The sequence below is a fragment of the Asterias rubens genome, chromosome 9 (assembly GCF_902459465.1).
Source record: "Asterias rubens chromosome 9, eAstRub1.3, whole genome shotgun sequence".
Classification (NCBI taxonomy): domain Eukaryota; kingdom Metazoa; phylum Echinodermata; class Asteroidea; order Forcipulatida; family Asteriidae; genus Asterias; species Asterias rubens.
This window is the reverse complement of record NC_047070.1, coordinates 14,333,819-14,347,759: the sequence shown is the minus strand read 5'-3', so window position 1 is coordinate 14,347,759 and position 13,941 is coordinate 14,333,819. Positions and strand designations below refer to the sequence as shown.

At 39.0% G+C, this 13,941-nt stretch overlaps 1 protein-coding gene across 1 annotated transcript in view; it reads right to left on the bottom strand.

Annotated features, from left to right (window-relative positions):
- Nucleotides 1-8,593: 8,593 nt before the first annotated feature.
- LOC117294296 (spectrin alpha chain, non-erythrocytic 1-like) overlaps nucleotides 8,594-13,941 on the bottom strand; it is an 8,330-nt gene continuing 2,982 nt past the window's right edge. Inside the window, exons 2-6 of the mRNA XM_033776656.1 lie at nucleotides 13,218-13,461; nucleotides 12,627-12,805; nucleotides 10,343-10,599; nucleotides 9,251-9,442; nucleotides 8,594-8,849 (exon numbers count right to left, since the gene is read on the bottom strand). Of these exons, the coding sequence (XP_033632547.1) occupies nucleotides 8,594-8,849; nucleotides 9,251-9,442; nucleotides 10,343-10,599; nucleotides 12,627-12,805; nucleotides 13,218-13,461 (1,128 nt within the window). The remainder of the gene's footprint in view (nucleotides 8,850-9,250; nucleotides 9,443-10,342; nucleotides 10,600-12,626; nucleotides 12,806-13,217; nucleotides 13,462-13,941) is intronic.

Genomic DNA, 13,941 nt, shown 5'->3' with positions numbered 1-13,941 from the left:
GTGAATGCACACAAAGTACTATTGCAACAATGTTTTTCTTTCTTTCATTGTTTTCTTGCAAATTTGATGACCACTTGAACCCAAATTTTCACATTTTTAAAATGTATGCATAACATGTTGGGATACACCATGTAAGAATTCTGGCCCCTGACAATTACTAAATGTGTCCAGTGCCAAGTCCCACATGTAAATTTAAATCCTCGGCTGCCATGAAGTCGCTCACGTCCATGTTGAATAAACTTTATACCAACCCCAGCAGGTCCTATGATATCAGATTGCACTTATACCACCACAGTCATATATTTGTCTTCAAATAGACATATACAAATGTTCAATCATTCAGAAGTAAAACTTTGTCCCACTGTCGTAACTCTATCGACAAATAGTTTCAGAGATGGCACCGCATTTTACTATTGGACGATAGAGCTTAAAGGGAATGTATGCGTTTGGTTATCACTCTAAAAAGTTATGGCAATAGACACTTTCGGTTTGAGGCCTACATCAAGTTTAAAGCTTTTTTTAAGAAACAATTCACTTGAAGTAATGTAAAAAGGTATAAGTTTTTGTTACTCTGAGTGTGAATTTGAGAAGCGTTGCTACAGTAAAGTTTTTCAGCCCGTGAACACCTATTGATGATTATTCTTTCTGCAAAGACATTTTCGGCGGTATCTTATTAAAAAAAAAAAATATATGCATGTTTTTTGGGGTATAAATAATACATTGTTAGGATTAAAATAATCAAACTGTTCCAAAAACCATATAAATTTAAAGGGCAGTTTAATCATATTTCTTTTTCCGGAGAATTTATCATTTAAATGGACAATCTGTAAGACCAGTATCCGTACTTAGTGTGACCCAATTTATAAATGAAATTAAAAATTTGTTAAGTTTTAAGCTGAATTTATGATTCGCGTGAGCTGGCCGAAACATCACAAAGGGCATCATCATTATTGTATTGTGCTGTGACGTCCAGCCCGCCCGTGTGCAGTGGACAAGAGTACGACTCCATGTGCAGCCACTGATCTCCATTACACTGGCAAAGACAGTATAATTATAGAGACCAGTATATGCAGCTAGCCACATGCTGCCAGTCTATGATAACTATGACAGTCCCCCTTTAAACTTGTAGTTATGTGAAGTACAATAGACAAAAACAAACCTTTAACCAAGACTCGACATTTTGAAATGTTATTGCCGAAAGTGCATAATTTTTAAAATCGCTGACGGAGCCCAACCAATACCAACCTTTTGAGACAACTTTAAAATTGCACTCTTCGTTATCTGCAGTGTTTATGGGTGTTATTTCAATCAAGTTAGAACATCCACAAACATTAATCGAGTGTAACATAGTTTAAATACACACTGTTTAACACTAACAAGACCGAGAAAGAATAAAACACCGAGCATTGCAAACAACTTGGAGCCGGGGAGACTGGAGCGATTCTCCCGCCCGAGCGGTCAGCCTCGGCACGCTCAGGGTCGGCCTCGTATATCATTCACTATACCGAGTCTTACACGTAAAACTGTATTGATGTCATGTAAGTTATTGGTTGGCATTGAACCCGTGTTGGGTGACAATGACCATGGCTTCTTTTTTGAAGTTCAAAATTAATTTCGTGAACTCTGCGCGGGTCCATTTTGTTTCACACAGGTGTTAATGCCGGTTGAAAAAAAATATGGGGAAAAAATTCCCGCTTAAAAGTCACAGGACATTGATTGTCTATAAGTGGTGGGTTATTATGGCTGCAAATTGACGTCACCAATAAGAGCGCCCTCTTGTGATATTTAAGTACTTTGAAATTATGGGAAATAGTTATTATCTAGATCTATCATGCCTGAATGCGTGAATTTTTATGAAAGAGGAGATGGACCCGTTAAAATAGCTTGTCTTATCGTGGCCTAGCGGTTAAGAGCATCAGAATCAGGCTCCAATACTGAATGTTGAATAATAACAATAATAATTATAATAATAATAATAATAATAATAATGTATTGATTTATATTGAACACCGTGAGCTTCAGTTAGTGATGGATATGAGTGCTATTTAAAGAGACATAATTATTATTATTATTACATTGAAATTAATACAATCTGTTACTACCTGATGGAGTTTATCCAAGCTGTCTTTATTCGCTTTAAGTTCAGCTTCCAATGCTCATGTTTCTTGACTTTGCCCTGTAGATTAGTCAACTCTCTGTAGGAGTCATCACAGGCTATTTCTCATGCTTCTCAGATATCCATACTGATAACTGAAAAATCAAGTTAATAAACACAAATAATTAAGTTTGAAATGGATGCTTATTTCTAGCTTTTCCGTCATGATTGAAACCACATTTGTATGATTTTAAATATTGTTGTAACCCTTCCCAAGGGTAATGGGGTATAGTTTGTTCCTTTTGAACCCTTCCCAAGGGTAATGGGGTATAGTTTGTTCCTTTTGAACCCTTCCCAAGGGTAATGGGGTATAGTTTGTTCCTTTTGAACCCTTCCCAAGGGTAATGGGGTATAGTTTTGTTCCTTTTGAACCTTCCCAAGGGTAATGGGGTATAGTTTGTTCCTTTTGAACCCTTCCCAAGGGTAATGGGGTATAGTTTGTTCCTTTTGAACCCTTCCCAAGGGTAATGGGGTATAGTTTGTTCCTTTTGAATCCTTCCCAAGGGTAATGGGGTATATTTTGTTCCTTTTGAACCCTTCCCAAGGGTAATGGGGTATAGTTTGTTCCTTTTGAACCCTTCCCAAGGGTAATGGGGTATAGTTTGTTCCTTTTGAAACCCTTCCCAAGGGTAACTGGGGTATAGTTTGTTCCTTTTGAACCCTTCCCAAGGGTAATGGGTATAGTTTGTTCCTTCTGAAACCCTTCCCAAGGGTAATGGGGTATAGTTTGGTCCTTTGAACCCTTCCCAAGGGTAATGGGGTATAGTTTGTTCCTTTTGAACCCTTCCAAGGTAATGGGTATAGTTTGTTCCTTTTGAATCCTTCCCAAGGGTAATGGGGTATTGTTTGTTCCTTTTGAACCCTTCCCAAGGGTAATGGGGTATAGTTTAAACATAAAATCCTGGGCCCGAATTCATGGTTCGGCTTACCATAAGAAAATAATTGACGCTTATAAAAGCAGGAAATTATTAATAATAACAACAGTTCTTATATAGTGCATTCCGAAAAATGTTCATTACGCTTCACAAAAATACAACCAAAAAGGTCTTTCTAAAATTCCTACCTTCAGCTCCCCTAAGTTTTACATCTTTGTTTTCTTCTTTTACCATCTTACCAAGAGTGGTGTTTAGCCTTATATAGTGTGAACTTGCATAACACAAAAAAGGAACTTTAAAAAACTATAACCTAAAATCCCAATGCCTAGCTCAGCTCTCCTCCATGCCTCATCAGATCCTACATCCATGCTGCAGCATGCAAGGGACAACTCTGACTGCCCAGCACTATACTGCAAACACATCACCCCACTGACTTCAAACACTGGTACTCTGAACATACTTGCACTGTCTCCACTTCATATCCCAAACTACCACTCTGTTCACTCATGTACACCAGTGACATTCCTGAGGGACAACGCCCCACAGAACAAAAGAGACCAAAAGAGATTGGCCCTAGGAATGCCTTTGTACTTATATTGCAAGTACTGCTGCTGCACAGTAGCACTTGCACACCTGCCAAAACTATTTATAACAAAGCAGCTACTGCACAGTAGCACTTGCACACCTGCCAAAACTATTTATAACAAAGCAGCCACTGCACAGTAGCACTTGCACACCTGCCAAAACTATTTATAACAAAGCAGCCACTGCACAGTAGCACTTGCACACCTGCCAAAAACTAGTTTATAAACAAAGCAGCCACTGCACAGTAGCACTTGCAACACCTGCCAAAACTATTTATCACAAGCAGCCCACTGCACAGTAGCACTTGCACACCTGCCAAACTATTTATAACAAAGCAGCCACTGCACAGTAGCACTTGCACACCTGCCAAAACTATTTATAACAAAGCAGCCACTGCACAGTAGCACTTGCACACCTGCCAAAACTATTTATAACAAAGCAGCCACTGCACAGTAGCACTTGCACACCTGCCAAAACTATTTATAACAAAGCAGCCACTGCACAGTAGCACTTGCAGTAGCAATTGCAAAGTAGCAACTCACACCAACAATTGCACAGTAGGAAAGCATGGCCCTTCAGTTTAGTGGGGTAAAAATACATACAAATTTTAATCAACTTCCATGGGTCTAGCTGTGACAGGTTCACTGCTACAAACAAATGAAAACAAATTCACGAAACAAGAGAGGAAGTGAACATTAAAGTGTCATTAGCTGACTTCTTAATTTGACAGGGAGCCGTTGGAAAAAATTGGAATATCTACACGTATTTATTTTATAGTCTTTGATAGATTTTTCTGAGGACATGAAATAATAAAGTAAAACGTATACGATACCTGAGATAGCAGGCCACATAAACAATCAATAATTAATAATCACCTCATCTGCATCTTGATGGAATTCCAGGAAGTCTTTAGACTGAAACTAATTTGTGTTTGCGAAGAGCGCTGTTTTCTTTCACCTTGAGTCTACGTGTCACTACTTCCTCGCATCGGTCAGAAATACTGAGCAGAAAAATAAAAAACCTTCACTATAAAGATGAAGTTTAAATATTGTGTAAAGACATCAGTGGTCAATAAATGTTCACTGTTTTTCTCATATTTCAGTAAAAAGAACCAACACAAATTAATCTTCAGTTTAATAATAAAAGTAAGTAATATGATTTTGGGTTGAACATTTTTTTTTTTTACTAGAGCAGGATTTCTCCAGAAGACGATCAAGAGCATACTGCTCAAATGTCGAGTTGAAACCACAGTTCTTTTTAGAACCACCCCCAACTCATTAGAGATAGTCCTTACATGGTGTTACCCCAAACCTTTCCATATCGTATTTCCACCCATGCAAAGTTTCAAACCTACTCAGAGCAGGATTTGAACCCTGCAAAATCCAGATAATTATGAAGGTGCTCTACCAACAGAGCTATCCAGCCCTCATGTTTTGTTGTCTCCCTATTTTGTCAATACCTTTGTTCAGGGTGCCATTCAGAACCACTTACAACGTAATAACTGCTGGATAATCAAGGATCCCACCCAAGTTTATGATACAGTCTGGGAAGCGCCAGCCAGGGGATCACCTCAAGGTGATGTAACTTTTTATTTCAAATATTAAGTCAAAAACCATAAGGAACTAACTGTGACTAATTATAATAATTAATTCATAACGTAAGAAAAACAGTTCCACTACGTTTTCTTGCGTAGTGATTGTTATATAGAGCTTAGCATTGATTTCAATTCAATCCTTGTAGCCGTTCATCTTGTACAGAAAGAGTATTCTCAAAGTCATCTTGCCTCTTGATCAAGCGTATACAATCTGTAGATTACCCTGAATACAAGAGATAATTCAATCAATCATCAATCAATCATCAATCACTCATTAATCAATCACCAAATCAATCATCAATCAAACCATCAATCAATCAATCATCAATCAATCATTTATATCAATCAACCAATCAATCATCAAACATGTTTATTTTAATCAATCCTACAGGGGTAACAGGAAAAAGTGTTTAAATTCTGAAGCAAACTCGTTTAAGCGGGGAGAACTAGATTTTGAACTTTGGTTACTTCTGTCAGATGCAACTTATAAGCATGGTTAAAAGAGACCAGGTGATTGCGGCGGACTCCAGGAGTGCGCCCCCATTACAAGTTGAGGACGAGGCGGTCACGGACGCAAGTCTATGCCAAATAATGATGATGTACTTACCCCCAGGTCAGCAAACTCCAAGAAGGTTTCATGGCCACTAGTAGTTGCATCTATCTGATTCAGCTTCTCTATTAAAACGCTATTTGAAGAAAAAATACAGTATACTTTAGCTATCAGATCTATAGCTTATAGCAGTCAATTAATCTATCCATATATTTAATCATTCATATATGCATAAAACAACATTTCAAATTTGGTCACACCTGTATTAAGAAGAATTATTCACCAAGCAATGAAGGTCCATCCAGCCTTTCATGAGATAGCTCCTTGTTATTTTGGTTAACCCTACAATGATTTGCTGGCCTTGAATTCCACTCTTGAAGGGGTACATCAATTTTCCTCTGGAAAGGGGCACTTCTATGACGACAATATGAACTTGTACTGGAGCTTTGCAAATGGCACCATAGCAAAAGCACAGGGCGACATGGCAATTGCTGGGAGTATCGTGGATTACTTCGAGGCCTGGATTTTAGATTTACTTACCGCAGATCCAATGCATCTCGTAGTTGTTGATTCCTTTATCCCAGTCCAGCTTGTATATCAAGCTTTGCTTTAGTCCATCGTCTTGAGTTTATGCTTAATAGTCAGAGAGTCCGGTAGTGCCCTCAGTAAACTGCTTACCAAGCTTCTCTAAGGTAGCAACTCTAGAAAAAACTATATGTGAATGTAAGAAGAAAAATAGAATTAGCTATTTCACACGCCTTACCAACAAAAAGGATCTATGGTATAATGCAAAAAGTAGTTAATGACCTCATGTTCGACCCTAGCAGAGGCTTTCTCAAGAAAGACTCTTCTATGGCCGAAGTGTCAGGCCATGTAAATTTCTTTCTGTGTGAGTAAGTATTTCACTGTGTAAAAGACACAATGTAAGTATTCACTGTGTAAAAGACACAATGTAAGTATTCACTGTGTGAAGACAACACATGTAAGTATTCACTGTGTAAAAGACACAATGTAAGTATTCACTGTGTGAAAGACACAATGTAAGTATTCACTGTGTAAAAGACACAATGTAAGTATTCACTGTATAAAGACACAATTGTAAGTATTCACTGTGGTAAAAGACACAATGTAAGTATTCACTGTGTAAAAGACACAGTTTTGATGATTGGAGAAAAGATGTTGAGCACACTAATCACTTAATACATAATACAAAATAATAATATGCAGTGCTAATATGGCGCTTGTTCATACTCGAGGGTATCTTAAAGCGCTCATTATTGAAACACCAGAGCTTTATCATGGAGCTGCTCTGCTGATATCACCCTCCTAGATCTCTCTGCTCCTCATCCTACAGGCTTCTTCATACACCTCACCCAACTTGTGGATGCCCTTCACTTAGGACAACTCATACCCAAGACAATTTCAATCCACTTAAAAACCCACCAATTCAACTTGGTAACTTTCAGTTTTGTCAAGAGCATCCAAATTTCTTCCAGTTATGCTGTTATAAGGTGGTACGGTGCAATCTGCTGCCAATAGCACCAGAAACATTGGGAGAAATGAATCTCTAAATGATAAGATAGGACTGATACTTACATCTCATCGTGGCTTCTAATATCCTCCAGTAAATCTTGGTGTTGTTTGAGTAGATTCTCAGAACCAATGACGTCTCTTGCTAGCTCTGTATCCAGCAACATGCCTCGAACCTCATTACACCATATCGTCTGTTGGAAAATACAAATAGAAAATAATCAAAATACTGCTGGAGTAATAATTCCTAGATAACAGACAAACAATTGCAAGGACACAATTGTTTTGTTTAAAACCTAACTATAAATGTCAACGTGAACAATGGCACTTACATAGGTGACCACAAATTCTGGAGTTAGTCCAAAGCAGGCAGGATACCAGTTGAAGATGGTACAAGTGACATGTTATTTTGGCTTGTGACCATATTCTGCTAAGCATAATGTTGTGCTCAGCTGTTTTTGTGTACTTCAGCAGCTCTATGAAATTAGGCCCAGCTTTAATCTTCAATTCATTCAATTCATATTAAATCATTATCACATTGAATGCCATACTTATACCAAAACACAGTGTCAGATGCAGGCAATGTTGCAGAACAGGACGATAAAATAAAAGGACAAAGTGACAAAAGTGAATAAAAAGACATTGGACACTATTGGCAATTGTCAAAGACAAGTCTTCTCACTTGGTGTATCTCAACATATGCATAAAATAACAAACCTGTAAAACTCTGAGCTCAATTGGTCGTCGAAGTTGCGAGATAACAATGAAAGAAAAAGCAACCTTGTCACACGAAGTTGTGTGCTTTCAGATGCTTGATTTCGAGACCTCAAATTCTAAACTTGAGGTCACGAAATCAAATTCATGGAAAATTAATTCTTTCTCGAAAACTACGTCACTTCAGAGGGAGCTGTTTCTCACAATGTTTTATACTATCAAGCTCTCCCCGTTTCTTGTTACCAAGTAAGGTTTTATGCTAACAATTATTTTGAGTAATAACCAATAGTGTCCACTGCCTTTAACAAGATTACAAAAGGTACTCCTACTGATGTACATTTGAAGACACTTACCAATTCCTTGGTCTCATGATGGAATCGACTGATATCCCGACTCTGTTCCAACTGGGCTCAGATTACTGATGTAATAATTTACTGCTACTGATGTACATTTGAAGACACTTACCAATTCCTTGGTCTCATGATGGAATCGACTGATATCCCGACTCTGTTCCAACTGGGCTCAGATTACTGATGTAATAATTTACTGCTACTGATGTACATTTGAAGACACTTACCAATTCCTTGGTCTCATGATGGAATCGACTGATATCCCTCTGTTCCAACTGTGCTCAGATTACTGATGTAATAATTTACTGCTACTGATGTACATTTGAAGACACTTACCAATTCCTTGGTCTCATGATGGAATCGACTGATATCCCGACTCTGTTCCAACTGGGCTCGTCTCTCTGCTGCTTTAGCTTCTAAGGTATCCCATAATTCCCTGATCTCGTTCTGTCGTTGGTCAATATGATCACCTTCATTTGGATAGGAGGTTTTCACCCTGTCAATAGTCCAGAAGAACAGTAAGCTGGGTTATTAAGGATAGATATAGCCCATCATTGGACACGTTTGGTAAAAACTTTCTTTGTAACAAGCAACAGAGAGCTGTTGATAGTATCAAACAATGTGAGAAACAACTCCAATCTGAGAAAGAGTTCAGGCCTGAAGCCTTTTTTAGACATCTGAAAGCACACAAATTTGTGCAAAAAGGGTGTTTTTTCTTTCATTATTTTCTTGCAACTTCGATGACCAATTAAGTCCAAATTTTCACAGGTTTGTTATTTTGTGCATATACACCATGTAAGGACACTGGTCTTCGACAATTACCACAGGTGTCCAGTGACTTTAGATGAGCATCTTTAATTTGTTGACATCAACATAAACTTAAAGGATTCAACTTACGCTTTTGCGAGCAGCCCAAGTTTCCTGAGTTTCTCCTGGACTGGTGCTAATTCTCTCTGTAGGTTTTCATGTTTGCGTTGAAGGTCTTGCACAGACTGTGTGTCTTTACCAGGATCATAAGAAGACAGGGCATGGAACTTATCCATTATCCACTCCTTGCATTCACCCCAAGAATGGTTGTACAATTCAATGCTAATTAGAGACAACATATACAAATCAAATGTCATTATTACTTGTAATATTTTTATGAGAGATCACCTAACATTACAAGGCCACAGACGGCCACTTCAAGGTGGCAGCTACACTTAACTACCACCAGGGGCATATTGCCACCTACTCCTGGGACTGAAACAGGGTTACCCCCTTCACAGTCCATAAGGACGTAGGCATGGGTATCATCCACTAGGAGCCACCTACTCCTGGGGCTGAAATAGGGTTACCCCCTTCACAGTCCATAAGGACGTAGGCATGGGTATCATCCACTAGGAGCCACCTACTCCTGGGGCTGAAACAGGGTTACCCCCTTCACAGTCCATAAGGATGTAGGCATGGGTATCATCCACTAGGAGCCACCTACTCCTGGGGCTGAAACAGGGTTACCCCCTTCACAGTCCATAAGGATGTAGGCATGGGTATCATCCACTAGGAGCCACCTACTCCTGGGGCTGAAACAGGGTTACCCCCTTCACAGTCCATAAGGACGTAGGCATGGGTATCATCCACTAGGAGCCACCTACTCCTGGGGCTAAAACAGGGTTACCCCCTTCACAGTTCATAAGGATGTAGGCATGGGTATCATCCAGTGGACTAACTTTGCAGAATGAACTATTCCCAACTTTTTATGAAGCAATTATGGTTAAGTGCCTCGCTCAAGGGCACAAGTGTCATGACTGGGATTCGAACCAACACTCTTCTTCTGACAACACCAGAGCCTGGGTTCGGTGAACAAGACCGCTGGGGCATGACAACCAAACACTACAGCGCCAAGCTAGTAATATAAACCCCAAAAGAAAAAATTATTAGGACTGGTAAACATTATAATCCCTGTTAATCTGCGATACTTTAAGACCATTCCTCACCATCATGTCTTACCTTGAAGCTCCTTCGAGCATCTTCTCCTTTTCCTCTTTAAGTTTCATCAATCTCTCCCACTGGTCATTAATCTCTTTCTGTCTCTTTCTTACATCAGCTTGCTTGCTGTGTCCAGTCCGTACAAACTCATCTGCCATCTTATTGATCCGGTCAATACGTCCTTGATTCGCAACAAGGTCAGTCAAGAGATTCTCAAACTTGCGTCTTGAAGCCTCGACTCGCTCAGATAACGTCTCTCGTTTCTTGAGGATTTTTTCCTGTGAAGTCAGTTTTATATCAATTATGTCAAATCTTGGTGTAAGTAGTTGTTAAGACACTAATTTGATTCATACACTAGGGATGTGTTTTGGCGGTCATAACCAATAACTGTTTCGGTCATTGGCCAGTGATGGCCAATTCAACCCAAACAGTTATTGGTTACGAACGCCAAGATGCACCCTAAATAAACAAAGTGCAAGGTGTAAACTAAGATCACAAACGTTGCTAACAGATTTCCTGAGTGAGGGTTAGAACCATTAATACTAGTTGACTTGTAATACAATACTACTTTCAACATATTCAGTGACTGCATTTTAAATCTCAATGACAAATCTTGGAGGGAAAAAGCAAGTCAAATGAAGGGGTTTATTTTAGCAAGGGGTGGGTGGTTGGGGACAAACAAACACTGCAATTCCAAAGCACCAAACAGGTGTATTTCCTATCACCTTCTACTGAGATCCATCCGTCTTTCACACTAAAGGCCGGTTCATGCTTCCTGCTAATGCGAAGCGAATGTTGACGGCTGTTTTCACAGCGAATCATTCACAATAGTTGAACACAGTTCAACTGTTGTGAATTTGTGACATCAACATTTTGATCACATTCACAGGAAATATGAACCGAGCTTAACATCGAGTACTCTAATATTGTAGTCCTGGCCTGAAAGTCAAAGACTAATACCAATATTTGGAATGAGCAAAGACCCAATTAGATCAAGATTTAAACTGCATCTAGAAGGTATTGAATCTCAGTGGAAGGTGCGGTTTGTATTAAATCAAACAGTGCATTTCAAGGAATAGACATGACACCTACCATAATACTGGTTTGAAAAGGGAATGCTTTGGGCTTAAGGGAAAGGCAAATCAAGGTATATCAGAAGCATTTCACCAAGAAAAGTCTCCTCACAATAATAATAATAATAAGACTTGTAATGCACATATATCCACCCTACTGGGTGTTAAGGCGCAAAATATATGAATCAATGTATGACTATTTCATTTTGAGCCTGTTCACAATGACAGTTTGTCATTTAATATGATTTGATAAACTCGAGTAATGGCTTCTGACTGGCAGCCCCCTTCCCCTGGACCTTGCCCAAACAAAGTTATGGAGAACATTAACATAGCTTAGTTGGTAGAGCACTGGCACTTTAATCCAGAGGTCACAGGTTCAAATCCCGATCTAGTCAATGTTCCTTTGGTCAAACCAATTTGTTTTTAATGAATACATCCGCTTTCTGGAAACTATGCAACCAACTTGTTCCTTTTAACCTTGCTAAAATCTTCTTTATAAAGATGGCTTTGACAATAAATAATAAGCAATTTGCACCCGGGTAGACTACCAAGCTAAATGGAAAAGGGAAACAAGAAGCGGTATTAAGGAAGTGTTATAGAGTCAGTGTTACCTTGATTATCAGAACCAATTTGCCTGGATACTACTCGAGAAAGAAGAGGTGTTTGCAAGCATTAATAATAATCCCATCATACACAACTCAGATGGTACAAATATTGAAAACATTCCTGCAAGATAACGCATAATCTACTTGAATATCATCCATTAATGAATTTTCATAAGGAACAGTTAGTTTGTTGGCTTTCTAGGGGGTACACAGCAGGTTGTGCAATGTTTTGGGCGTGTTCGATCATCAGGACCCATTAGTTTGCTTCCTTCACACACTAAAGCAATGTTTGTTGGAACAAAGCGGTCCCAAATTTGAATTGGAACTTTACAGAGGGCACCACAGCAACACCACAGGGCAATTGCTGTGGATGCTTTGGAACTTTACAGAGGGCACCACAGCAACACCACAGGGCAATTGCTGTGGATGCTTTGGAACTTTACAGAGGGCACCACCGCAACACCACAGGGCATTTGCTGTGGATGCTTTGGGTGTTTTCGAGGCTTGAGGGTATATCTGCAAAGAAACTCAAACTTTTTATTTTTATTATTTGGACGGATCTTCATTTGTCATTTGGCATCCTCTTCATTTTAAACAGTTACCTTAAATAATAAATAGTAAACTCACCTTCTCTTTGATCCATACTTCAAATTCATCACATTCTCTGTAAAATGAGAACAACTTGATGGCATCTTCAAGATAGCGTCTCCGAGCTACGGCCAGTTTCTGAAGACGTTTGTACGTGCCATCAATACCTTGCTGTCTTAACTCAATGTTCTCCTTGTCAAAGTGGTTACTTCGTCTTACTGAAAAAGACAAAAATAGTTCATATATAGCCCGAAGTTTACTGTAAAATACAAAGATTTCCTACTTCAGGATAGCAGGATTTAGGCATGGGTATCATCCATCAGCAGCTTGGCTGGTAAAAAAGAACACACTACCTTCCCAACCTTTCACGAAGTAATTATGGTTAAGTGCCTTGCTGAAGGACACAACTGTCATGACCAAGATTCAAACCCACACTCTGGTTCTTCTAACACCAGAGCTTGGGTCTGGTTAACCAGAACAATAGGCCACGCGACACGCCACAGATCGGGCAGGTCAATCCATATTATTGCTAACCAAAGGCTTTGTTTTCTATATACAGGGACTGGGCGCATATATTAGTTGGAATACCAATCTGAATAATCCTAGATACAATGATCAAACTGCACTCACAACTTGAGCTTCTAGACAACGACGCTCCTTTACCCCTCACTTTCTTAGTCCGAACCATCTCTCGTCTCGTCTTTGTCTTCTTCACTTTCACCTTCTCTGGTACCTTGACTCGTTTCTGTACTTTCTTCTTAACAATCCTTGGTTGGGTTTCCTTGACATAATTAGCCGGTACGAAGCCTTCATCACCTGATGATTTACGGATGCTCCACCAATCAGCATTGGTTTTCTCAACAAGAATCATGATCTAAAGAGAATAAAACAAGTTAACATCTCAATTGCAACCATTTAAAGGAAGAAAACCCGAGGATAAGACTTTACCTCCAATTCCGGTAACTTGTAAACAATTAAGAACTTTTGCCAACTAGCTTTATGTTATTAATAAACCTTTACAAGCTTGTTATTAATAAACCTTTGCAATGGTGGTACAAGCTTGTTATTAATAAACCTTTGCAATGTTGGTACAAGCTTGTTGTTAATAAACCTTTGCAATGGTGGTACAAGCTTGTTGTTAATAAACCTTTGCAATGGTGGTACAAGCTTGGGAGTTATTGGCAAATGGGCTCTCAAAAAATGTCCTCATCCCAAGTTTGAATTTTGAATACATGTTATTTTAAAAACATTGGTATAATATAAAAGTAATGAACTGCTGTAATTATTTTTGTAACAACTATTTGTTCAAAAACAAGATTTCATGCAATCTCAAAACGACAGTCAGAGCACACTG